We start from the raw sequence: 26,586 nt of genomic DNA, 5'->3' as shown, positions 1-26,586 counted from the left end.
AAGCTAGAATTGTTCATAGAACCTTTCTTCTCATATCCAAGCAAGGTGTTTGTATTTTACTACTTCACTTGGGAGGGCAGTAGATGGTACAGTAAATAGAAGAAAAACACTCCTGTAGTCAGGAAGACTTGAGTTCAAATCTAGCCTCAGAACTCAGCTTGTATGACCCCAGGCAATTCACTTAACTTTATTTGCCTCAGTTTCCTCATGTAGAAAATAAGCTAGAGAAGTAAATGGTTATGAGAACTCAGAATCCTCTTCAAATCTCAAGAAGGAAGAGTAGTAGGACTTTAGAGGAATAATGATAGCTCACATTTTTGCTTAGCATTCTATAGTCTACAAAATTGTGGTTGTTCAGTTGTGTTTCATTCTTAATGATCCCATTTGGGATTTTCTTGGCAAAGATATGGGAGTGGTTTGCTATTCCAGTTTCTTTGTCAAGAAAACTCCAAATAGGTTTATGAAGAGTTGAACAAAACTGAATTGAGTGAATTGAACTGAACAACTTTTCCTGGGGACTCTTACTAAACTCTAGTTGACTGGCTGAATGTTCTAACCTCAGTTGACTCAAATCAGAAATCCTGATGGAGCCTTCCTTCTTCTACCTAAAGCAAAAACATGTGTATTTTGTCCCATCACCTGGGGAGTCCTGTTCATGCTAGTTGGCTCATTTTATTATCACAAAATGTAGAGGGCTGAAACTCTGAATCAGTGTGTACTTGAATCAGACAGCAGAACACTTAAGGCTAATTACCTATTCGCTGTGAGATAATGGTTCTATATACATATATTTAGATGAGATGGTGATGTGATGGCTCTCCTCACTACTGGTGCTTGCTGAGTGTGTGGTGGTGAGGTAATCATAGGCAAGGATTGGAGGGCTGGGGAAGAGAGTCAGACTTGCTTTCCTGAAGGATGAGGAGGAGAGAGAATTCAGGCTCCAGAGTCAAGAGTCCAGGATTCCTCTTTGGTAAGCTACATGGCAGCTTGCCTGCCTCCTTCATTTCTCTTCCTAGAGACCAAGGACTTTGATCCTGAGGCCCTCCAGAGAACTAGCCCAGATATTATAACAAAACCCTCAGTAAAAATCATTATCCCCATTTTCAGATGAAGAAACATAGATATCCCGAAAGGATTATCTCTCTTTTGTTCTTGTAGTACTTAGAGAATGAGGACATCTTGGGTTATTCGAGCTTTGAAAATTTCTAACAGAAATCTGAGAGTATTGATATAGGTCCAGAGGAAGAGAATGAGAACCTAGGATCTTAAAGCAATTGCTCCAGGTCTACAAGTAATGGCAGATTTGGGGGTGAGAGAAAGGAGATGGAAAGGAGAAAGAAACTGCATGCTTTGGGGAGGAAGACGTGCTACTTCTGAGAATGATCTCTTCATAGCCAAAAACTTAATGGATCTTAGTCTACTAAATGTCTTTCTCAGCATAGCACCTCCATGCTGAAGGACACTTACATCAATGTAGTTGGCATTAATGTAGTCAGAATGTGGGTCTCCATCCAGCATCAGCAGTCTGACTCTTGAGTGATCATCTGAAAAGAAAGGGAGACAGGTGAGGGAAATTTTAGGAAAAAATGGACCTTCTGGAATGAGAGAGGAAGAAAAATCACCCATTGTATCTAAGGGCTGTATCTAAAATGGGGCATGGGGCAGATCTATGTTAGCCTGCTGCTAGACTCCCATGGCCTTGACCCAGCTGTTTAAATTCACTAATCATTCTCAAGTCATTCAGTTCTGGAGCCTTTAAAGAAATTCCTATGAAAGAGGAGGCCAAAGAAGGTTTGATCGAATTGCTTTCATATATTAGCCTACACATAGGTTTCATTTTCATAGGATTGGAGATTTAGAAGTGAAAGAGAATTTTAATGCCATTCAATCACCCCTCCCTCTCCAAATAAGAAAACTGAGGCTCAGAGAAGTTAAGTGACTTTCTCATGATTATATATATGGAACTGTAAGAAAACAGGATCTGAATTCAGGTCTTCCTGATTTCAAGTCTACTACTATGCTGCCTCTTTCACATTCATTTTTTTTAATGGAATTATTTTCCATATTTTATTTATGCTTTTATTTTTTCTGACTGGATTTTGGAAAATTTTTAAAGATCTATCATGAGTTATTGTTGTTATCAATAGCAAAACAACTAGGTAAAGGCCTTAATAACAATGTCTCTCAGTAACCAGAGACAAAGTGATCATTTCAACCAAAATCTTTGTATAAAAATAATTACAAGTTCACTTCTCTTTCAAATGATGCTTAACTGGGGGAGGGAAGGGAAGAAATCTCATCCAGTTAAAAGAAGTTGGATACTCCCTTAGAGTTCATAATAATGGAGTATCTCTTTATAGTCAAAAACCAAAAGAAAAGGTTGGGGAGGGCTGGTTAGCTCTCAAATTCATTCTACAGGAAGTTATGCCCTACTGCAACACTAGCTTTATTTTAAGGCAGTGCTTATCAAAGTGTGGTCCCAATAGTCCTGGGAATCCTAAGATTCTTCTATGGTAGAATTCTGTATTAATTACTTTTTTTGTAATGTACTGAGAAGGGTATATAATATAGTGGCTAGACAAATAGTATTGGAATAAGGAAAATCTGTGTTTGAATTCTGTCTCTGACACATACTAATTATGGTCCTGTGCAATTTATTTAGCCTCTCAAAGTTCCGGGCAGTCCCAGTCTAAGGCTACACCAAATTGTAGAAAAGGTGCTATAGAGGAAGGTCATCACCAAGAGCTCTCTATACCAGTAAAATTACAGGTGTGTTAAAAAAAAACTCTATGTATGTGCATTTATATCTATATTCATATTTAATTTATATCAGGAAGCCTTGGATTCAGATCCTAACCCTGATACCTGCTATTTGTGTGATCTGCATCAAATCCCTGAACTTCTTTGTGCTTCAAGCAATTCCTTATAGCTTATCTGCTAAATTAAAGATAGGTCATGATTTCTGGTGTGGGTCCAAGGAGTTCCCTATTATGAATAGTCAAATATCCTTTCCAGATTCATGTTTTTATAATATGAAAATGTTGTAATTCTGTTACTGGACTGAATATCTGATTGCTTTGAAGACTAGATTGAATCTCAATTGCCACCTTGGTATTTCATCCAAAGTGGGGTATGTTTGTTTCCTTAGTTTTTCTAGAAAAAGTTTTTCAGTGAAGGGAACTGAGAGCAGAGGATGCTATAGAACTGATTAAATAGTTCTTGGTTAAAAATGTTTCAAACTCATTTTACTCAGAGCACAGTAGCAGTCTTTGCTGGGACACACTGAGAGAAAAGAAGGAAACTTGGACATGTGCACATAACTGTCAAGTGTAAGTTGTGATCAATTCTTGGAATATACTTTTAGAAAGAACCACTGCTTTAAGGAACATAGATGTGGCAAAATGAGATTCCCAGAGTTCCCTCAATTCTGTATTGTCTGGGGATGATGCCAGTTAAAGCAATTTGAATACTTGGGATGGGAACACAGGCTAAATATGTAATGAGGTGAGCAAAGGACCTAAACTCAAGTTCACACACTTCTAACATAGGTTAGATGTGAGGAAACAGATTGGTGGTGAGAAGCTGCGACACCTGGATTATCAGCTATTGGGTGAGAATAAGAACCTCAGAATTCTCCTGCTAACCTTATTACACATCAAGTGCAAATCCCTCCAATAGCAGACCCAAAGAGAGATTGTGAGCTTTCATTAAAGGACGGAATCCAATTTGAAATCCCTGCTGTAGGATTTTATAAAGGGAAGGGTAGCATTATCCTCATAGTTTATTTATTACTTATGGGAGATGCTCATATTGTTCCTGTCCCTTATTTTTCTAACTTTATATAATTAGGTGGATGAAAAATTATGTTTACACACATACACATGGAGAAAGATAGGGAAGTCGACAACATGGAGGAGTTTATACCAGGCAATTTACAAAGAGCGCCAGAATGCTCATTACACGCTATCTACATTCTGCAAGCTTGAAAAGAAACTAATTTGGTGTCCCTCATTTGATATTCAAGACAAGAGGGAAGTTAGAGAGAATCATGTGGAAGCAAAAAGCTCTCTAGCACTTAGGCAACAGGAAAACAGACTGTATAAACTTGAACATTGTATAGAGAGAATTGCACATCATAGTGTGTTGCACGCAGTAGGCACTTAATAAATGTGTGCTGAGTGAATGGATGAAGAAGAACTTCTCTTACTAGAATCATGATAGCAAAACTCAGGAAAGGTCTGGTTTATTGTCAGCATATCAATCAGTTGGATTTCTGTCTTTGCTGCCTATGGCCTCAGTGACCTTGGGCAAGACATTTCAATTCCAGGACCGACCTCAATTTCCTTTCTATAAAATAACTAGTTGGACTGGGTGAACTCAAAGGTTCTTTATAGTTTATGATCTTACAAAGCAACTATGGAATTGCAGGAGAAGGGGAAGCCTGAAGAGTTATCCATTCTAGGAAAAGTAAAAGGTGAATGTGTTTGAGAAGATTATCCCTGAGGCATGCAGATGGCATACTTGAATAAAAGTGGAAGAGCTCCTAATGAACAGGGACCTTCCTATGACAAATCTATTCTCTAATAACCATGGTAGATCAAGTTTCTACCATGCCTTTAAGATTTACAAAGTTCTTTCTGCACAACAGTCCTGTTGAAGAAGAAATACAAGTGTTGGACTCATTTTACAAAGGAGAGAGTTGAGATTCAGGGATACTGAGCAGTTTTCCTGGGGTTTTACAGCTGGAAATGTCAGAGCCAGAAACTAAATTCTGGGCTTCTCACCCAGATTCCATTGCTTTCCATTGTCTACACTTCCAGTAGCCATTTGATGCATATTTGGTATATATGAAATTGTTTATAAATGTGACTCCCTGAAAAACAAAATGAGAAGAGCTGGACTCACTAAGGCTCATGTTAATTACTCTAAATCTATGGCTATCAATTCTGGCCCAGAAAAATTCAGAAAAATACAGCTGGCCATTAAAAAAAAACATATGAAATAAGTCCAAAGACATTTTACTAATTATTTCTAAGTTCTTTAATCACTTAGCTCATAGAGGTGTTGTGGCCAGAAGAAGAGGAAAAATTAAGAGAGAAAGCAAGCTCTGTCTGTTACAGGCAGCCACTTGCAAGATTTACTTGATCTGAGAAACAAAAATTTGATAGACACATGGGAATAAAAGAGAATTGCTGACAGAGCTAGAACAGGAGGGAGGAGGGATAAGAATGGGAGAGCCCAAATCCATGAGTTATATTGAGGAAAACACTTTGAAAACTAAGAGATGGAGAAATGGGACCTATCTTTCACTGTCCATGCTGGAGGTAAGGACTTTGAATAGATCATCAATTTTCAGACAAGCATAAAGTACCCAGTTTTCTGGGGAGGGTAATAAGTGCTCAGATTGTGCTAGTAAAGAGAACAATGGATTTGAAGTTACGGATGACCCTATTAGTCCCAGCTCTGTCACTAGCTGTGTGACTGATTATTGTGAGACTCAGTTTCCTGATGTGTAAAATGGGTGGTCTCATTTATAAATTGAGTAGGAAGCTGCATTTTGGATCCATCAATGTTGCCTATATAGTGTTTCTCAGACCTGTCTCCTTTTCATTGCTACCAACTTTATTGCGATTTTTGTTATTTTTCATCTTGGCTAAGGCAATAACTTCTTACTAGTCTTCCTACCTCTGTTCTCTTTCTTCTGCAGCCTAACTTTCACAAACTTATCAAAATAATCTTCACATACAAGCCTAACTATACAGCATCCTTGCTCAAAAATTTTTACTAAGTCTCTATTACCTAGAGATAAAATAGAAACTCTTTACCTGGAATTTCAGGTCTTCTATAATTGACTTCTGGTTTCCCTTTTGATTATATATTCTATTTCAGACACCATAGACTATTAGCTCATCCTTGAGCTCAACATATTATCTCCCACCTTCATGTATTCATAGAGTATAAATGCCATGCTTATTTTCCTTTCTTTTCTCTGCTGGACCAGAAGCTCTTTTTCTTCAATAGCTCATGTTCATCCAATTTTAAAAATTGTTGAACACCTTTTATGTGATGGGCTCAGCAATTAGGTGCTAAAGATATAAATTAAAACAAAACACCTCCCTCATGGAGCTTTCATTCTATTGAGGAAATACAAAACAAACATAGATAAGTAATTGCAAAATTGTTACTATTGTTATGGTTGAGTCTTGGCAAAGATACTGGAGGGTTTGCCATTTCCTGCTTCAATTCTTTTTATACAGGAGAAAACTTGAGTAAAACAGCATAAAGTGCTTTACCTAGAGTCAAAGAAATTGAGTCATCCTTACTTGCGAGTGACTATACTATCTAGTTGCAAATTAAAAAAAAATATGAATTAAATCCAAAGACATTTTACTAATTACTACTGAATGGTAATTGAGCAGAGCCTTGAAGGGAATGTTGGGATTCTAAGAGAAGGAGGCAAGAAGGGAAAGGATATTCCAGACATGTAGAACAGTCTGTGAAATGGGAGTAAGAGTTGGGATGTTGTGTATGGTGAATAGTAAGTATGTCTGTTTGGCTGGAATATGAAATCTATAAAGAGGAATGGGGTGTAGCCAAGAAAAGTTTGTATTTTATACCAGAAGAAATAAAGAGTCATTGGAACTTTCTGAGGCAGGGAATGATCCAATCTATGTGTAAGGTATATAGGCTTGACAGCTGTATGGATTCAGGGAATATAATGAGAAGATTATTGTTGTCCTTTTGTATTCCAAGATCAGCTTGGGTTGCTTCCTCCATGGAACCTTCTATGACTGATGCCTTCAACTAAAATTTCTGTTCTTTCCTTTCTCACATTTCTCAAGATTATTTTCTTTCTGCAGTTCTCTTTTGTCTCCATCAGAACTGTAACTTCTATTATAGTTATTTAGGTAAAAGTTTTTTTATTGTTCCCCTCTTCTCTAGTAGAATGTATGCTATTTGAAGTCGAGAATGTTAGTTGTTATCTTTGTATTTCCAGGGCCTTAAGCAGGGAAGGCACTTAATAAAAGATTGTGTATTAATTTTATTTTTTTCACTTACCAAAATTTAATTTTCTCTTCCACCCCTATTGAAAATAAAAGATAACCAAAACCCCGTTGTGACTGATATGTATAGTCAGGCAAAATAAATTCCCAGATTGTTCATCTCTGAAAATCTTTTGTCTCGTTCTGCACCCTACGTCAATCACTTCTCTGTCAAGAGATGGGTAAAGGAATAATTTCATACATTTACTGTCCAAAAGTGGAACGGATTGCTTTAAGAGGTAATGAATTTCCTAGTCACTGGAAATTTTCAAACAGAACTTAGATGAGCATTTGTTTGCCATAGGGTAGAAGGGACATATATTCCAAAAGACATTGGAATAAGTGGCTTCTGAGGTCCACAGCCTGTGCAATAAGAACATTTGCACTTCCAGGGTTATGTAAAGAAAGTTTTATTAACCATAAATCACTCTGATTTTCCCTTTACATAGAACATTTTCATTTCCTACTGAACCACCAAATAAAAGTTTACATAATAAATCAGCAACGCCAAACATTCTGAAACAGGGAAACACATGAGAGGGCAACTTTGGAGGGAATATCATTTGGACAAGATATTTGATCAGTTCCTTCTTTCTGTCCATTGGGCAATAAGGCAATAAGGAAGATAAAAGATATTATTTTTCAGAGAAAAGAGATTCGGTTCATTACAATGAATTGTGTAGCTGAAAAATCATTTCCTAGAAGTATTACCAAATGTTAATGCTCTCATCACGCAAGAGTGAATTGAAAGAAGGCAGGTAATTCTGTGGAGATTGCTTGGATACCTAGTGGAAGGTAAAGGTCCACATAATACCAAAAACGTGATTATACTCATCACCACCACTGTCATCACTATAAATCTTCTTCTTCCTCCTCCTCTTTCTCTTCCTCTCTTTTCTGCTCCAAGGGATAACCCAGAAAATGTATTAAACGTGTCTCCATATTGTAAATCTTCCCAGATGCTTTCATTTTGTAGATATATTTGAGAATTGCTATTATCATGTCTTGTATTTTATATCCCATAAGAAGGGATTATCAGCCATTGCTATTGACCATCATTTCTTTTAGAATGGTTTCTCCCCAAGGAGATGGGCCAGGATTTACTAGAGACTCAAGACCTTGTCTCATTTTTTTTCCCCCTTAAGATCGTGGGTGTCAAGATCAAATTGTCTCCTACCAGGCAATCTACCATTGAAGATAAAACCTTTTAGAGGATGGCTCACCATCTATCCTTAGTTCACAGAGCAACTTAGAATAATATGACTCTGAGTCCCGAATCGATTTTGACATAGATAGTAGGCATTCTTCCAGGGGCAATGGCTTTAGAGACCAACTTTCACTGCTTCCTGAATCCTATAGGGACTGCTCAAAGCAGGTTCCTCTCCTCTCTTTTTTCTCTACCCCCTGGCTTGGTAACTTTATCCCTTCCCACAGGTTCACATATCATCTTAAAGATGACTCTTGAGATCTATGTGTCGCTAATCTTTCTCTTGAGCTCTAGACCTCATTAGCTGTTTTGTGCCTATTTCTAATCAGAAAGCATCTCAAACTCTGCACATCCAAAATGGAACTCATTCTCTATTTCTTTAAAACTACCCCAATTTCCCAATTTCTATGCATGACAGCATCATTCTCTCAGTCAGCCAGGGTTACAACCTAATCAGGAATCAACCTTTACTCTCTTTGCTGCCTCACAACTCATATCTAAACAATCGATAAATTTTGTTTACTCTACCTCCATCAAAACTTTTGCATTTCTTATTTCCTCTTTACTCGAATGACCATTCCCCTAAAGTAGGACCTCATTACTTCTCCCCTGTACTATTGCAAAAGAATGTGGTCAAAAGTGGTTCTTTTTGGGGCAGCTAGGTGGTGCAGTGGATAGAGCACCCGTCCTAAAGTCAGGAGGACCTGAATTCAGATATGACTGCAGACACTTAACACTTCACACTTCCTAGCTGTGTGACTCAGGGCAAATCACTTAACCCCAATTGTCTCAGCAAAACAAAACAAAACAAAAAAAACCAACCAAACAAAAAAAAAAACCCCACACATACACACAATAAAATAAAAAAAAAATGTTTCTTTTCTCTAGACTTTTTCTCCCTAACTCATCTTCCTCAAAGTTTCCAAAATTGTATCCCTAAAGCACAGGTTGGACTATGTCATTTTTCTGGTCAAGAATGTCTAATAGTTCTTTATTGTATGATTTTAAAATAAAACAAACCAATCTGTTTAGCCTTAGAAAACCCATCCATTATTCTGATTCCAGCCTAACTGTCCATGAAGATTACTCATGATTTATCCTCATGCACTCTACATACTAGTTAAACAGGGTACTTTTAATTCCCATTACATCTTATATCCTATTTCTACATCTTTTCTCAGTCTGATCTAATTTTTGGAATTTGCCACATTTTATAATCCCTAGATCCCTTCAAACCTCAGCTTTCCCTTTCCCCAGAGGCCTCTCTTCATTCCTTCTTCAAAATTTATGTGTGTACTTTGTAGCTTCATTTCAATGTACATATTGCACAACCAATAAGATATTAGCTCCTTGAGGGCAGGGACTATTTTGTTATTGTTTTTCTATCTCCAATACCTTGATAATATATAGTATACAGCAAGTGATTAATCAATGCTTGTTGAATAAACACGTTAATGATGGGAATGTTCTAAACATGGATTTTCCTTTCTGTGGGCAGACAAGGAAAAAGAAGAGGGGGGAGGAAGGAGAAGAGGAAAAGGAAGAGGAAGAAGGGAAGGAAGGGAGAGGAAGGGAGAAAATTTTTAGTGTATCTTTTTACTAAGGAGCACTGACTAGAGCAACATTTCTAAAAATCTTGCAAATGTTTTGCCTGATTTATCAGCTCACAAAATAGAAACTGGGCTCCCACTTGTGACTAAGAAGCTACTCCTCAAGTTTACCCTAGACAGGCTAATTCATCTTCTCTTAAGATCCATAAAGTCTTGTCCACTCCTAGGCTATGGAAGTTGAGTCTCCTGGTAGCAGATTTTCTAAACCATCACTAAAAGCTGCCCTGGAGCTTCAGAGGCCACTTGGATGGAGGAATGTTTGTGAGAATACACTCCTCAGAGATAGTGTAAGGCACATGTTATCCAGTAGAGCCTAGAGCTGGATCTTGTCACATCAAAGTTTTATTGGTACACAATCCTATAAAGTTCTTACTTTTAAAATCATATAAGCATAAAATCTCTCTCCCTCTTTCTTCTGTCCTTTCTCTCCAAGTTCTGCTCTTCTCATCATGGCCTTCCTTTTATCCCCTCAGCTCTCTGACCTCACTGCTGAGAACTACTATGTTGAGTCTATGAAAAACAGAATCATCTACAGTAGAGAATTTAAATATTTTACTAGTTCAGGAACATTTATCTAACCAATCCAGATTGTGTTTACAGAGAGCTCTTGTAATAGCTCAACAAAAACTAGTGTCCTTCTCCCCAGAAATCTTCTCCCGGATAATATGCAAACAAGTTTTACTTCATGGCATTGAATTCCACTAAAAGAGACTTATGAGTCAAACAAACTCAGCAAAGAAAAGATGATGATGGAACATGAACCTGGTGCCATCATGAAGATGGAAGCTACCCTGACTTTGGCCTACCATCAACTGTAAAATGCATCACTGCTGCACTGTCTTCTGCATCTCCCAGAACCATTTGGCCATTCATCAGGACCAGAAAGTCTCTTACATAAATTAGTGTCAACTCTTTCCTTAAGGCAGCAGTTAAAGTCCTTATAACACAGACTGTTGGGCTGTACGTTCTCACACCTGTATACTTGCTATTTAAGTTGCAAGCTCCCATGTCCTTATGGGATATATGATTCTTTCTCTCTCTGATTCTATTTTTTCAGTCTTATGGATAGGAATTCCTACTCTACCCTCAACACACAGGTGGTCTGGGTTAAGAGAGAGGGCAAAAACTCTTTCCTCTTAGTGCTTGGGAGTGGGGGAACTGGTGCAAAAGGAGAAATGATAAATAAATTTCTTCTGTCCTTAGGTTTTCAGACACAACAATTTTGTTATCACCTACAAGACTCATGCTTCATGATTTCTACACTTTTGTTTTGAATTTCTTGTTTGTTGAGAGGATCTGCCCCAAGCTGTGCTATAAACACCAAGGCAAGGAATTCATTGGTGATTCTTTTCATTCTATTTTTTTGTCGGTTGCTTTCCTTTCCTTCTTCTAAAAGACCCATCATTTTCTTTTCTAAGTACTAAATATAGATTCAAAAGAAATTAGTTATATAGCTAAAGCTTTTCTATCTTTTCTTTTTTTAAAAAAAGAAAAATGTTGCTTCCCCCCCTTTTTTCTTTCCATTTATTCTTTTCTTCCTTCCTTAATCTTCTCTGTCCTCACCTGGACCTGATGTTGTGTCCTTGGTTTCTTATTCTCACTCGCTTTCTCTGTTGCCTGAGGATTTTAATCACATTGGTTCTTTCTGACTCCTAATGTATTTGTATTTATCACACCCAGGCAGGCTTCACCTTTGGGGCAGAAAAATACAAGGCTGTGAACACTTTCCATTGCTCTGTGCAAGACTCCCCCCCCCTTTTTTATCCTGTTTAATTTCCATTCCAATACTCTTCTGTAGCTTTTCTTTGTCTCTTACATTCATTTTTTGCTGAACCAATGGCTACTCTCTCTTCTTCCTCCTCTAGATGCATAATATAAAAGGCACAGCTGAATTCTGCTGCACCCACCCCTAGTTCCTTCCCAAATCAGACATTTTGTTTTTCCTGTACTCCAAGGGTGTTGCTTCTATAGGTAAAGAAGGGCATATGATGGGTAATGGTGTGGCCATGCACTTTGCTTTCTGAGAGGCTAGATTAGAGGGTCTGTCTGAAATGAGAATGGTGAAAAGAAATACACAGCATGGTAAAACCCTATTTTAAAACACAGCCATAATTAGGAAATCTGGAATGTAGGACAAATTTGGATAAACTGTGATAAAGGCAGGATTGGGAGAAGAAACAATAGGTATCTAAGGTGTGATCACTTCCACCCCTAGTTGAGGCAGACAAGAGACAAAGATCATAAAAATTGAGACTAAGATTGTCATTTGAAGGGGGCAAAGTTTAAAATGGAGAAGATGATGAGTGAGGTATTGGAATTATTTAGGAGGAAGAAGAAAGACCAGCACTTCCATAGAAAACAGCAACAAATATATAACCAGTATTTAGTGAATTTTAAGTGAGGAAAAGTGATTGATGCATAATAGAGTCAAAGAGAGGGAATAATAGTAGAAGCAAGGAATGAGACAATTAGAGTATGAGAGAAGGACCTACCAAACTTGGAAAAGATATTGAGAGATATGATGATTTCAGGGAAAAGCTAAGTTTCATTAAGCCCCAGACCAGAGAAGAAATGGGAGATCAAGGAAGCTAGGATGAGGGGAAGTTCATTAAAACTAGAGATAAGTATTAGAGGGTACATTGGAAAGAGAAAAAAGAAGGAAGGGAGAAACAAGAATTGTTTTGATAGAGTGGAAAACTTTGGAAACACAGAAGGCAGAATGAGAACAATGACCATCCAGGAAGCAGGGAGAGTAGATACCATGTCAAGAAATCTTCCAGATGTTTAATGGATGAAGTCTCAGACATATGTCATATTAGAAACACAGCCTTAGGTTAGGCTCTGACTCACCTATTGCTAAATGACTTATGCCTAGCCAATGGAAAGTAAGCATATGTACAGCACATGTGATGTACATGTGATGGGAAAAATGGGTCCATACAGGGTTCTTTTGTTTACATTTAATAGGCTGAAGTTCTGGGGATAATAGAGAGCGTCATGCTCCTCTCAGGAACGTTTTCCAGGTATCCTAGCAGTACAGCCCTGCTCTTTCCTAATGCTATGAAGGTTTAGAAACTCAAACTTGCATATGAGTTGACTTCCAAAGATGAATAAAACTGAAAAGGGTCCACATTAACAGCAATCTATAACTACTTGCGACACGGTTCATTCCCTCCCCTACATGCCACACCTGCATGAGCTTAATAGTGGTGCAATGCAGCTTAGCTGCAAGTGATTTAGCTCTGTCTCTTTCAAAGTACCTACCCCAATCCATAATTCTCAAGCTTTGCTTAGTCTGTCCAGAGTGCTCAAAGGAGACGAGTCATGAGAGGAATCAGAATAGATAGAAAAGTGACATAGCCTTCCTCCCTCCTGCCTCTATTCCCCATACATTTAGCAGTTTTGTGTATGGTACCAATGGCAACCAGTATGATTGAACTAAGAGATCAGGGCTACTTGGAAGTCTGCAAATCTCAGCTGTATTTTTTTTTTATTCAATCTCCCCAGTACCTTTCACTTCTCTGGCTCATTTCTGACCTCTCAAAACAATTCTATTCTTCCCCTTTCCCAAGGTATACAGGAAGAATAAGTGAAAGAAATAGATAGAGGTGAGATATCTATGCAACTATCCAACTTACCACTTTCTCCTTTTTTTTTTTAAATCAATCACATTTGCTAGATTAACTTATTCACCAATTTTTATACCATTATCCCTTTTGATACACAATTTGCTGCACTTCAAATATGGATTGCAAGAGATTCCTTTATGGTCCCTTCCAACTTTCAGATTCTATGGATCTTTAATTTGGCATTTGCTGACAGTCAACATGAGCATCTTTACCTATGTGGTTCTGTCTTAGATGTACCTCCTTTTGGACTGTTATCCATATGTAGACTGCATATCCATTAGATTTTGGCTGCTTCTCAACACATCAATAGGGCTAGTTTCATAAGTTCTTTTTTATGACTATGAAGCTGCTAATTCAACATCTCCTGAATTTTGATTCCTGCCTCAAAAATCAGACACATAAGAAGATATATTTTGGATTAAGGTGCATACTGCAGACTTAGCACAATATGCTGGGTTGAAAATCATCCTGAAGAAGGCTGAAGTTATAGATCAGCTCGTATTATATACAGCTTGCCATAAAGCCCCATCAACTGTAGTTGAAAGCCATATACTGTGAAATGATGCACTAATTGACTCAGGACAGCCCAACTAGGGAAACGAATCCAATTTTTCTCTTGAAAGATTGACAGTATTTTACAACTAAGCATCATATCTCAAACCCAGACTTTTCAAAGTAACAGAGTTCTCCTAAATTCCAGAAGTAAGAGACACTTGACCTTAAGTTACCATAGGCAAATTTACTTGACTGTGTTTCAGTAAAATGGGGATAACCATACAAAGGTATCATGTAGTTGAAATGAAATAAAGCTGAAAGAAACAGTGGAGATCATCTACCCAACTCTTTCATTTCTATAGTTAAGAAAATTGAGGCTAAGGCAGAGGAAGTGATTTTTATCAAGGGTCTATCAAGATTGTCTTATTTTTAGTTATCTGTGTACAGAAATTCAGTTCAATAGCTCAGTAGAATTTAAGCCATTTAATTTTTGTCTACATATTCCCAGGATCTTAGTGTAGTGACTACCTAGTACATAGTAGGTACTTAATAAATGTTTGCTGAATTGAAATTACTGAGTTAGTGAGAGGCAGAATTGATATTCAAATCAAGTTCTTCTAAGTGGAATGAATGAAATAAGCACTTATTAGGCATCTATTATGATCTAGATACTTTGCTAAGAATTTGCAAACATTTTTATTTGTTTCCCCACAACAACCCTGGGAGGCAGGTGCTATTATTATCCCCATTTTACAGTTGAGGAAGCTGAGACAGACAGAGGTTAATTGACTTGCCCAGGTTCATACTAATAGAAATTATCTAAGGCCAGATTTTAACTCAGGTCTTCCTGCCTCCAAACCTAGAACTCTATAATCTAGCTGCCTCTCCATGCTCTCTAGGGATCTCTCCATTCTACCCCGTTTAGCACAATGAGCTTCGCACAAAGAAACATTACTTTTTACTCTTTGAAAGGTCAGTGGCTTGAGAAGAATGGATTGTGCCAAGCCATCAAAGCAAGGCAAAGTAAAGGACAGGGAGTAGAAATGTTTCCAAGATTCTGTGAGACAGCCACACATAACATGCCATCAACTTCACTGCACAGTAAGTGACAGCCGAGAAGATAGACTCCTGGTGTGGGGCAGTCACGGAAGAAATGGTTTAGCTTGAACAAAATGGTCATACTGAGCAAGAGGTTTGGAAAAAGAGAATCCTGTACCATGAATGAGCCCGGGGGTGAGGGGGGTTATTAAAGGAGAATGATCTTTAATTTATATTCAAAGGAGACAGTTAATTCGGTGGAAAATGCCCTTGATTAGGAGTCAGGAGATCTGGGGTTTGGTTACAGACTCACCCCTAATTCATTGTGTTCATAAAATATCCCCATCTCAGACTTCAGAATTGTCACCTATGAAATGAAAAGATCGCATTTTGTAGCATGTTAGATTTGGAGTATGAGGACATGAGTTAAAACCTGAGCTCAGTAGAATTGTTGTAGACTTGGACAAGTCAGTGTGAGCATTTGTTTCTCATTTATGAAATGAGAGGTGGATTAGATGATCCCTTAAAGCCTAAGTCTATGATTTTTGGTTGGGATATCTCTTATAACTGATATTATATGATGATTTAAAAGGGCAGAAAAGTGGTATAGGAAGTCTCATCTTCCTGAATTCAAATCCAACTTCAGATATTGACTAACTGTGTGACCCTGAGCAAATCATGTAACTATGTTTGCCTCAATGTCCTCATCTGTAAAAGTAAGTAGAGAGGAAATTGGCAAAGTATTCTACTACCTTTGCCAAAAAAACCATTAATAGGGTCATGCACAGTTGGATATAACTAAATAATAACAACAAGTTGCTTTAAATGTGCTAGCTAATTGAAGTCTCACAACAATTACGATACAGGTTATTATGTATTTGTGTGTGTGTGTATGTGTGTACTACAGATATTATTGTTTCCATTTTACAGGTGTAGAAACCAAGGCTCAGCAAAGTAAAGTGATTTGTCCATAGTTACATAGATGATAAATGTTAGCAGTGGATCTTTTGGATTCCAAACCCAGCACATAGCTTGCTACATGATGCTGCCTTTTCCCTCTAACTCTTGTTGTTTGACACTCTATCACTTGACAAGGTTTTTCATTTAATTATAGCACAGTGTGTTTTCTCACAGGAAAACTTCAGGAGCCAGTAACAATGTATTCAAATGCTGAGCAAAGTGTGTACAAACTGAACCAATAATGGAGAGAGACTATGGCTGGCCATTTTCATCAAAGAATGAGGATCCAGCAGACTCTGCCTTAGATATGCAAATTCTTAATCCTATTCCATGGAACCGGTGCCCAACACAGTGCCTCATATATTAAACTGATCGAATGGAATGGAAAGGAACTACACACTCTCTTGGTCACTGCTGCTTCCTCACATTACCAGACTGTGTGGAAATATGAGGTGTGCTGCTGCAGAGATTGCCCTAGAAACCCCTGTATTCGGGGCCAATGATGCATGGCCTTGAGATGATGCTTCTCAGGCCCATGAAATCCCTACTATCAAAAAGGGAACTCAAAGAGAACAATAAATCCAAAGACAATAATACTTCTGGCTTATGTATAACCTGGCTTCCTATCCTACCTCTTAAAAAAGCCTCTTCACAAAAAGGGCAAGAGGCTGAGTAGGATGTTTACTAAAAACCTAATTTTTGGTTCTGGGTTGATGTCTCATGAATTAATGTAGAAGGGGATGATGGGCTTAGTTTCCTGTTTTCATCTATTCTAAAGTCAAACACTCCTCTTCTTTTCTTGAGATTCCAGTCAATCTGTCCACAAGCATAGGTTAGATGCTCAACATATAAAGACCAGAGTGAAACAAGATGATGCAAGAAAAATCCCTAGCTTATTGGCTGGCCCCTTCTCTAGTAAGCTCATTATTTGGATCACGGTTGATAGCTGCAATCTGGTATGAAAACCCACATTGATGAAGTCACAGATACACTGAAAAACTGTACATAAGTAATTACGTACCTGCATGATGTGCATCAATAACAGAAAAGGCCACCATTTTGAGACTGTGAATATCTACATATCCAACCACTGAATCAGAATAAGGAATATACATACACAGATGTGTGTGTATGCAGAGATATGTGTGTGTGTGTGTGTGTGTGTGTGTGTGTGTATTTGTGTGAAACTTTCAATTCTTTTCTCCATTGCAAGATGTTCCTACTCCATTCCACATTCCAAGTTCTTTCTAAGGCATTGTCTAGACATTAAACAAACTGGACTGTGCTAAAGTTAATTTAGCATTTAGGATTTTCTTTGTTCCAATATATCACTGAGTCAACTGAATGGCACAGTGCATGCTCAATAAGTGAGTTGGTCAAAAATCCTGGATTGATCACCCCACAGGCCAATGAACTAGAATATAAATCCATGGTTTCAGTTATGTCAAAGCTTGTCTAATAAATCTGAATTTATCTTCTCTGTTATTTAACAATTCAATGAACATTTATCATGGCCTACTGAAAATAAGGCTCCATGTGACTCTTTGAGGAGGAAGCAGAGATAAATGAAGCATAACTCCTGTCCCCAGTGAAGATTTCAATTTAATCAAGGACATGAGACATATACATAAATAACTACGATAAAAACAGAATGCAATAAACGCATTATAGAGATACCCAAAAAATCTTGGAATTCAGAGGAAGATAATAGTAGACTTGCCCAAAAATATCTGAAAAGACACCGAGGAAGAGGTGGCCAAAAAGCTCAGCTTTGAGGGGAGGAGAGAATTTTAATAACAGAAATGAGGATTGGAGGTTGTGAAAGTTTTTCAGGTACAAAGAAAGACCTGTTTATCATGGAAATGGAAAAAAAAATCACAAGGTTTTTTAGGAAATGGCAACCAGTCCAGTTTGGTTATAGAGAAAAGAACAGAAAGAAATAAAGTTGGAAAGACAGACTGGGGTCAAATTGTCTCAGGAAGGATTTGAAGCACTGTTACTTCTCATCCAAGTATTTGGATTTGGAACCTATGTGCTTAAAACACTTTGTAACATTTTGGGGTGGTGGTAAAAGGAGGGAACTTAGGACTGAATACCATTTGGTTGCTAAGTTAAATGGGTCACTTTTAACTACTTCCTACAGAACTATAATTGTACTTAGGATGCAGCATGGTATAATGGATAGGGCTATAAATATGGAAGCAGATCCATGGTTTTGTTTTGATATTCAATTGTTAAGTTTGATTCTTCCTGACCCCATTTGGGGTTTTCTTGGCTAAGATACTGGAGTGGTTTATCATTTCCCTCTCTAGCTCATTTTTAAAGGTGAGAAAACTGAGGCAAAATTTAGTTATGTGACCTGAGGTCACATAGCTAAGCTAATAAGTGTCTGAAGCCACATTTGAATTCAGGTTTTCCTGACTCAAGACTCCACTCTATCCAGTGCATCAAATGGCTACCCCCTCTTCAAACCCTTTCTAATTGTATGACCTTGGCAAGTTACTGAATTTTTTTCATTCTCAGTTTCCTCAAATGTAAAATCAAAATAATAATAGCACCTACTCCTCATAATGATTGAGGATCAAAGGAGACAACATATGCAAAGTGTTTTGCATACCTGAAAATGATATATAAATGTTAGCTATTAATGTGAATGCTGGCAGGATTCTTAAAGATCAGCTTTAAAGATCTTAAAGATCAATTTTCTAATTTCATATTAATTTTTATATATTATTTATATTTATTTTATATTTTTCTAATTTTATATGCAAGCAAACTAAGGTTCAAAAAGAAATAATTTGCCTCAAATCATTTTAGCAAGAATATGACCTAGGACTGCAACTCAAGTTTCATGTCTCCTATTCTAACGCTCTTTGTACTCATACCTCAGTCACTAGAATTTTTCTTTTCTTTTCCTTATTTCTGCCACTAAGATATTTACTTATTCACTGAGGATTTCCTGTGAACAATTATTTACTCTCTTCTAGAAAAGAGAAGACTTCTAGAGGGCATGTGTCTATGCACAATCCACATAGGTTATGCTTCCATCATCTTCCACAAAGAAGGCTTGTCATGTCAGTAAACTAGGAAAAAATTCCAAAGTAAGAGCCCAATACCGCATTTTGCTCTGTATCCCTCTTCTCTTGAGCTACTTTCAGAGTCCAGGTGACTCAGGTTTTGGGGTTCTGAGCAAATCTTAATTCTGCACATCAAAGTACCATTTCTTGATAATTGAATCGCAGTGAGTGTATTGTATACATAAAGATTCGTATAACAAAGATGGGGATGAAGGAAATGCTTTTACTTACAAGATGAACTTGTTCTGAGTTGTAGTATATAATAATATAATGGAATATTATTGTGCTATAAGAAATGATGAATAGGAAGATTTCAGAAAAACCTGAAAAAATTTATATGAACTGATGCCGAATAAAGTGAGCAGAACAAGAAGAACATTGTATACAATAAAGTAATACTGTATAATGATCAACTGTGATAACTTAGCTATTCTCAGCAATACAATGATCTGAGAAAGTTCCAAGGGACTCATGAGGAGAAATGCTATTCACCTTCCGAGAAAGAACTGATAGAATCTGAATGCAGATTAAAGCATACTATTTTTGACTTTTGTGAATATATATTGTTTTATATTTTTTTCTTTGTATCTGTGTCTTCTTTCATAATATGACTAATATTGTAAGATGTTTTACATGATTGAATATGTATAACTCATATCAAATTGCTTACTAACTCAAGGAAGAATGGGAGGAAGAAAGGAAGAGAGAGAGGAAGGGAGGGAGAGAAGAGAGGAGAGAGAAAGAGAAAAGATTTGGAACTCATTCATTTTAAAATGAATGTTAAAAATTGTCTTTACAGATTAACTGGAGAATACTAAAATATTATTGAAATAAAAATTGTAGACAAATAAAAAGATGACCTTGTTTTGAAAGAAAAAACACTGAAGATATGTTTCCAAAATCAGTGACACAATCCTATGCAAAGTCTTTTCCCATCACAAGATTATAGATACAGATTCAGAAGAGAACTAAGAGACAGCCTAATCTAACCTGTCATTTGACATATGAGGAAACTGAGCCTAAGTGACTTGCTTAAAGTCATACTATATCATATCAGAGGCAAGATTTGAACCTTTGACTCCTGAGCCAATGCTTTTGACACTATAGGAAGATAAACCACATCAGGCACAAAGGTACAGGCCACCAGAGAAAATGTACTCCTAAACCCAGAGAGAAGCATCCACCTTTGCACCTACAGGAGATGATGTTCCCATATCGATTCTTATTGCGGTTTTCATCTTCCTTGGCTGTGTCCCAAGATGCCGTCTGTCCCTCAGGTAATGCCTAGAAAGCAACAGGAGAGAGAGTTAGAAGAAGAAAAAGTAACAAGTGTAGGGGAAAAAAAAAGACTTCCTTCAGGTGATACAACCCTAACAGATAGAGAGATAAGGATTCCAAGCAGCTTGGCACAGTAATTCAATCCAAGCAACATCCTGGTTTTAGGATAGGATCCTTGGAAAAAAATATATAAATAGCCCTGACTCAGACAGTCCCAGCAACTTAGTCTTGGAAAAAACCGTAGAGATTTCATTCAAAACCCTCCCTTACTTTATGGATGGGGAAACTGAGGATGAGAGAGAACTGACTTGTTCAAAGTGATGAAATCAGTTAATTGGAGACCCAATCTTTGAGTCTATATCTCTTGACAACCAGTCTGGGGTTTCCCCAATATATCTCCTGCATAAAGAGATGATAAGAATTCCAAGTGCACATAGAGTATCATCCTCTTAAGTCATTTGGAAGCAAGAAGCCAGCTGACTGGGAGTGGGAATGACAAGTTCTGGACACTAGGAGGAAGCATTTTTGCTGCTGGTTTTCTTCATGGTGAGATCACCCTGATGAACCAAGACTCAAACAATAACTTCTTGAAGGCAAGAATCATACTTAGGTTTTTTTGGTAGGGAGAGATGTTTGCTTCTCCTAGGGCTTAGCACAAGAGACATTTAATAAATACTTGATTAACTAGTGAAGGAATAATTTGTTCTTCGATATTTATCCCCAAAGGAGTCCCTTCTTCTTTCTGAGCCTCAGTTTCCACATCCATAAATGAAGGATTTGTACTGGATCTCCCATTCCATTCGTGTTGTAAATTGAATGCTCTTCCCTTCCCCTCAGTACACGAGAGATGGAAGTGATGTGTTTTTCCTATTTCTATTTTAATCACGGTCTGCCTCAATCGTGCTGTATTTACCCCTGACCCAGCAGTAACTGCTCCTTACACGGACTCATCATGCTAATCACCTACTTCATACACCCAACGCCCAGACAAAGATGGTACAAACCAAGAGATCCTTGGGCATATCCTCCACAGAGCTCTACCTTCCTGGTGAGCTTGGAAAGCAGTGTCTGGAGAAGCTGGTCTCAGATTGATGATACTGAGACCTGGGACTTTCAGAACCAGGGTTTGCTAGAGCTAGTTTGGCACAGCTCTTGAAAGCTGATAAATTTTCAGTATAAGCATTTACATCTTGGAAATTGGCAAAAGCTACAAATCAGGACTTTGATTTATTGTTTTGTTGATTGTCTGGGCTTTAAAAAGCAATGAAGAAAATGTTAATAACAAAAACTGAACTTAAAGTGTGTCATACATACATGCCCTCCTCCCGCCCAAAGCCACTTATTAAACATTTACCAGCACAACCCTGTGAAGAACTCACGTCTCTTGACAATCAGTTGAGTACTTTTTTCAATATGCCCCATACAGAGACGCTAACTTTCTCAGGTGCATGCAAAGTATCATTTGAGATAATGCCATATTGCCCTGACTTTTCTTATTCTCCTTTTATGGGAACCTTTCAGTTAGCCTTGGAACCATCTATCCCAAACTCTAATATGTGACCTTTTACCCTATTTTATCCCTGTTTTCCAAATCCCTTTTATGTGTTGTCTATTCCTAATAGAATGTAAAGTCCTAGCCAGGGCAGGGATTGTTTTGTTTGCTTGTATTTACATATCCAGCACTTAGCACAATGATTGGCACAAAGTTTTACTTAATAAATATTTAATAATGACAAAAAATAATGACAATATTAAATAAAATTTACTTAACAAATGCTTCATTAGGGGCAATTAGGAGGCACAGTGGATAGAGTGGATAGCCCTGAAGTCAGGAGGACCTGAGTTCAAATTTGACTTCAAACACTTAACATTTCCTGGCTGTGTCACCTGGGCAAGTCACTTAACCCCAATTGCCTCAGCAAAAATAAATAAATGCTTTGCTATTCATTCCTTCAGAAGACCATATTAAATCTGGAACTGTGGGTAGTACTGTATCCATTTTAGACCATATGATTGAGATCATCCACTCTAACCCCTTTGATTTTAAATAAACAATTGAAATTTTGAGAGGTTGAATAACCTGCTCAAGATCACAGAGTAGTCAGTGTGGTATCAAGATTTGAACTCATATCTTACATCATTTGCCCATATAGAACACCTGTCCCCTTTAGTCCAAATGTTTGCTCTCAGTCTGATTTTAAGGAAAAATCTTCATACTCAACTAGACTTTCAGGAATATGATAGATCAAATACATCTAGGGCCCCACACAGAATTATCTAGAATTTCATTTTCTCCTCTGTTAACCAAATACAGTTTGTGGTTACAGTTTGGTTTTTAAACAGATAATTTTTAAAAAACAGGGAGCAGAAAGCTGGGATTGCTAGGTTAGAGCAAAATAGGAAACAAGCTCAAGTTCAAATGAGATAATATACATACTGCATTTTGTAAACTTGAGCTATAAAAATGCTAGCTATTATTATTGTTATAATAATAATTGTCATCATTACAATTATATCATTTTTCTTTCTTCAGGCCTCAATTAGCCATATTGGAGTATTCTATCTGGGGGAACAGGTTATGTAAACATTGCCTTTTTCTATTACAGCAGATGCAATATGTTTTATAATTTGAAGTCAAAAAGATCTAGGGAAAAAAGCAGAGCCCAGTTTCAGGTTATTGGAAAATTCAGTTCTTGCTGTGTTTCTTATTCCTCCAGTTTTTCACATTCTAACCCCCAATTCCTGCCCCCATCTAATCTAATCATTGTGAAAAATGTTTCCCAACTGCCAAGGGCAATGGCTTTTCATGGGTTAAGGCCAAATGACCTGAAGCCCAACTGAAATCCACTTAGTGCTTTGAAATGTGGTATGGATATTGCTGGCTGATAGTTTCCCAATTACAGCTGGTAGTTTCCCCCACAAGGTCTTTGGCTAAGTCCAGCTTCCTGGATGAGAAGCAAATGGTAAGAAGCATGAGATCTAGAACTCTGGGTTTCTGAGCTCATCTGTGTTGTTAGGGATAGGAATACTGAATGCGAATGACTACTAAGTATGACCCTGGACATGTTAGCTTTTTCTCCACAAAGGTCACAAGAATGAAGGGCACTGCGGCGTTTTGAATAGAATGCTAGGCTTGGAACAAAGAAAGATCTGAATTAAAATTCTGCCTTAGAAACTTAATAATTACAATCCAGAGCAAGTCAATTACTCTCTCTGAACTTCGGTTTCATCATCTATAAAATGGGGACCTCTAACTCAAAAGGAGGTTAAAAGGAACACATGAGAATCTAGGTAAATTACTTCAAAAGTTTAAAACATTATATAAATGTCAGGTATTTTTGTCATGGCTATTTTGTGGAGATGCTAAGCTATACATTCAGTGTTGGAATGGAGCTAGAGTTGGGATAGAGCAGACATTAAGCTTCTTCTTTTTTTTTTTTTCTGGGACAATCCCATGAGGTCTCTTGGTAAAAAAGAAATGGAAATTATCTCCCTTCATCCACTGATGTCTGTGAGTGTCGTAAGAAAGCTGCCTAGAGCACTTGTGCTGAATTACATCCTCCCTTTCACAGGAGTGATGGCTTTCACTCTCTATTCCCCAAATGATTAAAGTATATGTGTTCTCTGGGTACTATGGTAGAAAATCAATAGAAAGACTGATGTTTTCATTTGGTGAGATGATGTAAAGGGTTTTTCTAGTTAGTAATTGGGCTTGTGGGTCAAACTCCTATAGTGAGGACAAGATTAGGTGCTCTGTTTTTCCATTCTTAGTTGGACCCAAGGAGGACTATTTTAGGTCTGAGAGAAGATCATACAATTCATTCAGTCATTCATTTACTCATTTTTCCAGCACACATTTATTAGATTCTTATTATGCCTGTTCTGGGGATCCAAATATGAATCAATCAAATAATAAGCATTTATTAAGTATCTGATATGTGCCAAGTATTGTTTAAAAATATAAAAGTAAGTCTAGCTCAAAAAACTATCATAGTTTATGGAAGTGCAGAGAGGATTCTCTAGAGATATACAAAGGATAAGTATAAAGTAGAATGTGGTAAGGCAAAGGATCCATTTTAAGCCAGAAGAGATTTTTTTGGTCCAATGTCCTTATATTAAAGATGGGAAAAATGAGGCTGAGGGAAAGGGAGAAGAGGAGTTGTGAAGTAATAGAGATAACAAGAGATCATGCCAAAATTCAAACCCAAGTCTTCTGGCTTCAAATCCATGGCTCTTTACATCATGCTAGTTTGCCTCCAGGATAAATCATAATTCGGGCTTATAGACAAATCAATCACCAGACTTCATCATACTGTATTCTTAACTTGCTTTACTCTCTTAAACCCTTTCCTAAAGCAATGCCCTTCCTTCCCCTGTGGAGAGCAGGGTAGATTATTAGCTTGCTACAATTTCTCTAGCAATGTGGCCAGACCTTTAGATTACCAGACTACTATTGGCAGAGCTAATAGAGATGCTGCAAACATTGATGTTAGAATATATGCTCCCACCAAGAACTTTCCATTTGACTTCTCCTAAGATATTCACTCAGTTGTATGGGTCTTTCTCCTTCCTTATATTCAATCTCCCTGAAGCCCCAGAAGAATTCACATTTGAAGGAACATCACCCACTAGTACACACATAAATGTCCTTGGATTTTTTAGGAAGATTTTGATACAAAATTGAATATTTAATGGAACTATAAACCATATCATGTACACACCCTACATGAAAGGTTTTCCAGAATAAATGACTGTGAGCTAATAATAACAGAGTAAACAAAAGATTATTGTAAAATCACAAAGTTAGGTGGGGATCATCTTTGGTAGTGGTCCTCAAAGTGTAGTCCAAAGAATTGTTGGGGTCTCTGAAACCCTTTCAGAGGGTCTACAAATTCAAAATTATTTTTTATTTCTAATACAGTAAATAGCTATAAATATAACCCATGTGAACAAAAGCTCTTTGAACAGATCCTCAATAGTTTTTTTAAGAACATGAAGATACTGAGAACAAAGGTTTGCGAATCGTTGATTGGGGTTCATCCAGCCTAAACTTCCCCTCTGTTAAGGAGAAGTGCAAAGATGTAAAATACCATTTTTTCCATAATGGTTTCACAATTAGCCAGGAGAATATTAGAAGGATTATATGCTTTATGTCCTTTATCCCCAAATCTTTGCGATATGTCACCTTACCACTGCTGCCACCAGGCTTGAAATCCTGGCTGATGAGAACCCATTATATTCAGCTGGCCCCAAATACCTAACCTAATCCATCTTGACCAACTTCCATGCATCCCTTCCCCTCAAATCACCATCCCTAAAACTCACTAGAACCAAGGGACCTTCTTTACACATCACTCTCCTTTATGTGTTGTTTCCCCCATTGGAATATGTTTCCTTAAGGCAGGAACTGTCTCTCTTAGCTTAGTTCCCAGAACCAAGTGCTTAATAAATGTTTCATTCATTCATTCACAGATAAGTACAAGATAAAGCATAATGTAAAGGGCAAAGGAGCACAAGAATTAGAACTTGAAGGGGCTTTGGAAATGATCAAGCCTTCTCATTTTGCAGATGGAGAAAACAAGATCTAGAAAAGTGAAATGGCAGGTGGCCATTCCGTGTGTTTAGGGATATTTCCAGTGACAGGACACTCAGTACCTTTTACCAAGTACATGATTTCTTTCTTAGAAAGCCCAAATTGTTAGCAAGTGCTTCTTATTGAGAGGAAATATATCTCTCTAGAACTACTATTCACCTCAGGGAATACATAATAGTCCTCCTCCACATAACAAGTTCTCTTACATTTGAGTTCAGCGAATATTTCCCCTCTAAGCCTTTTCTTCCTAAACATCTCAGGTTCTTTAATCATTCTTCACATGCCATAGCTTCATAGCCTTCTCCTTCTCCTGGCCACCTGTTTGTCAAAATCCTTCCAAAAATATGGTATTCAGAACCTATCCCTCCAGATGGGGAGATATAATAAATAGAACATATCCACCTGACATCATAACAAGCTATGCCATTCATACATAGAGAGATGAGTATCTCCCTCCGATGGGATCCAGAAGAAACAATGTCAGGCTTTCCTGTAAATGTTGTAGACAAAGGCAGACTTGTCGAACGCTAATTCAAAAGTCCAGTAGGGAGATGTAATAATCAAGTAATTGCTGGACTTTGATCACACATCCATTTCCCTTTCCAGAGAGCTGCTACCTAATACAAGATAATCTCTTGAGCCAAAAACAAATGAAG

At 37.5% G+C, this 26,586-nt stretch overlaps 1 protein-coding gene across 9 annotated transcripts in view; it reads right to left on the bottom strand.

Annotated features, from left to right (window-relative positions):
• The window catches only part of PTPRT (protein tyrosine phosphatase receptor type T), a 1,291,476-nt gene that overhangs the window by 60,944 nt on the left and 1,203,946 nt on the right, over positions 1-26,586 (bottom strand). For 5 of the 9 annotated variants that reach the window (XM_051979271.1, XM_051979274.1, XM_051979272.1 and 2 more), the window contains 2 exons: positions 20,244-20,343; positions 1,468-1,544 (listed from right to left, as the gene is read on the bottom strand). In XM_051979271.1, coding sequence (XP_051835231.1) covers positions 1,468-1,544; positions 20,244-20,343 — 177 coding nt within the window. The remainder of the gene's footprint in view (positions 1-1,467; positions 1,545-20,243; positions 20,344-26,586) is intronic. The other 4 variants (XM_051979273.1, XM_051979276.1, XM_051979278.1 and 1 more) reach the window with 1 other exon arrangement.

Source organism: Antechinus flavipes, chromosome 2 (genome assembly GCF_016432865.1).
Source record: "Antechinus flavipes isolate AdamAnt ecotype Samford, QLD, Australia chromosome 2, AdamAnt_v2, whole genome shotgun sequence".
NCBI classification, from domain to species: domain Eukaryota; kingdom Metazoa; phylum Chordata; class Mammalia; order Dasyuromorphia; family Dasyuridae; genus Antechinus; species Antechinus flavipes.
Note: the sequence above shows the minus strand (reverse complement) of the source record. Positions and strands in the feature narration are given on the sequence as shown.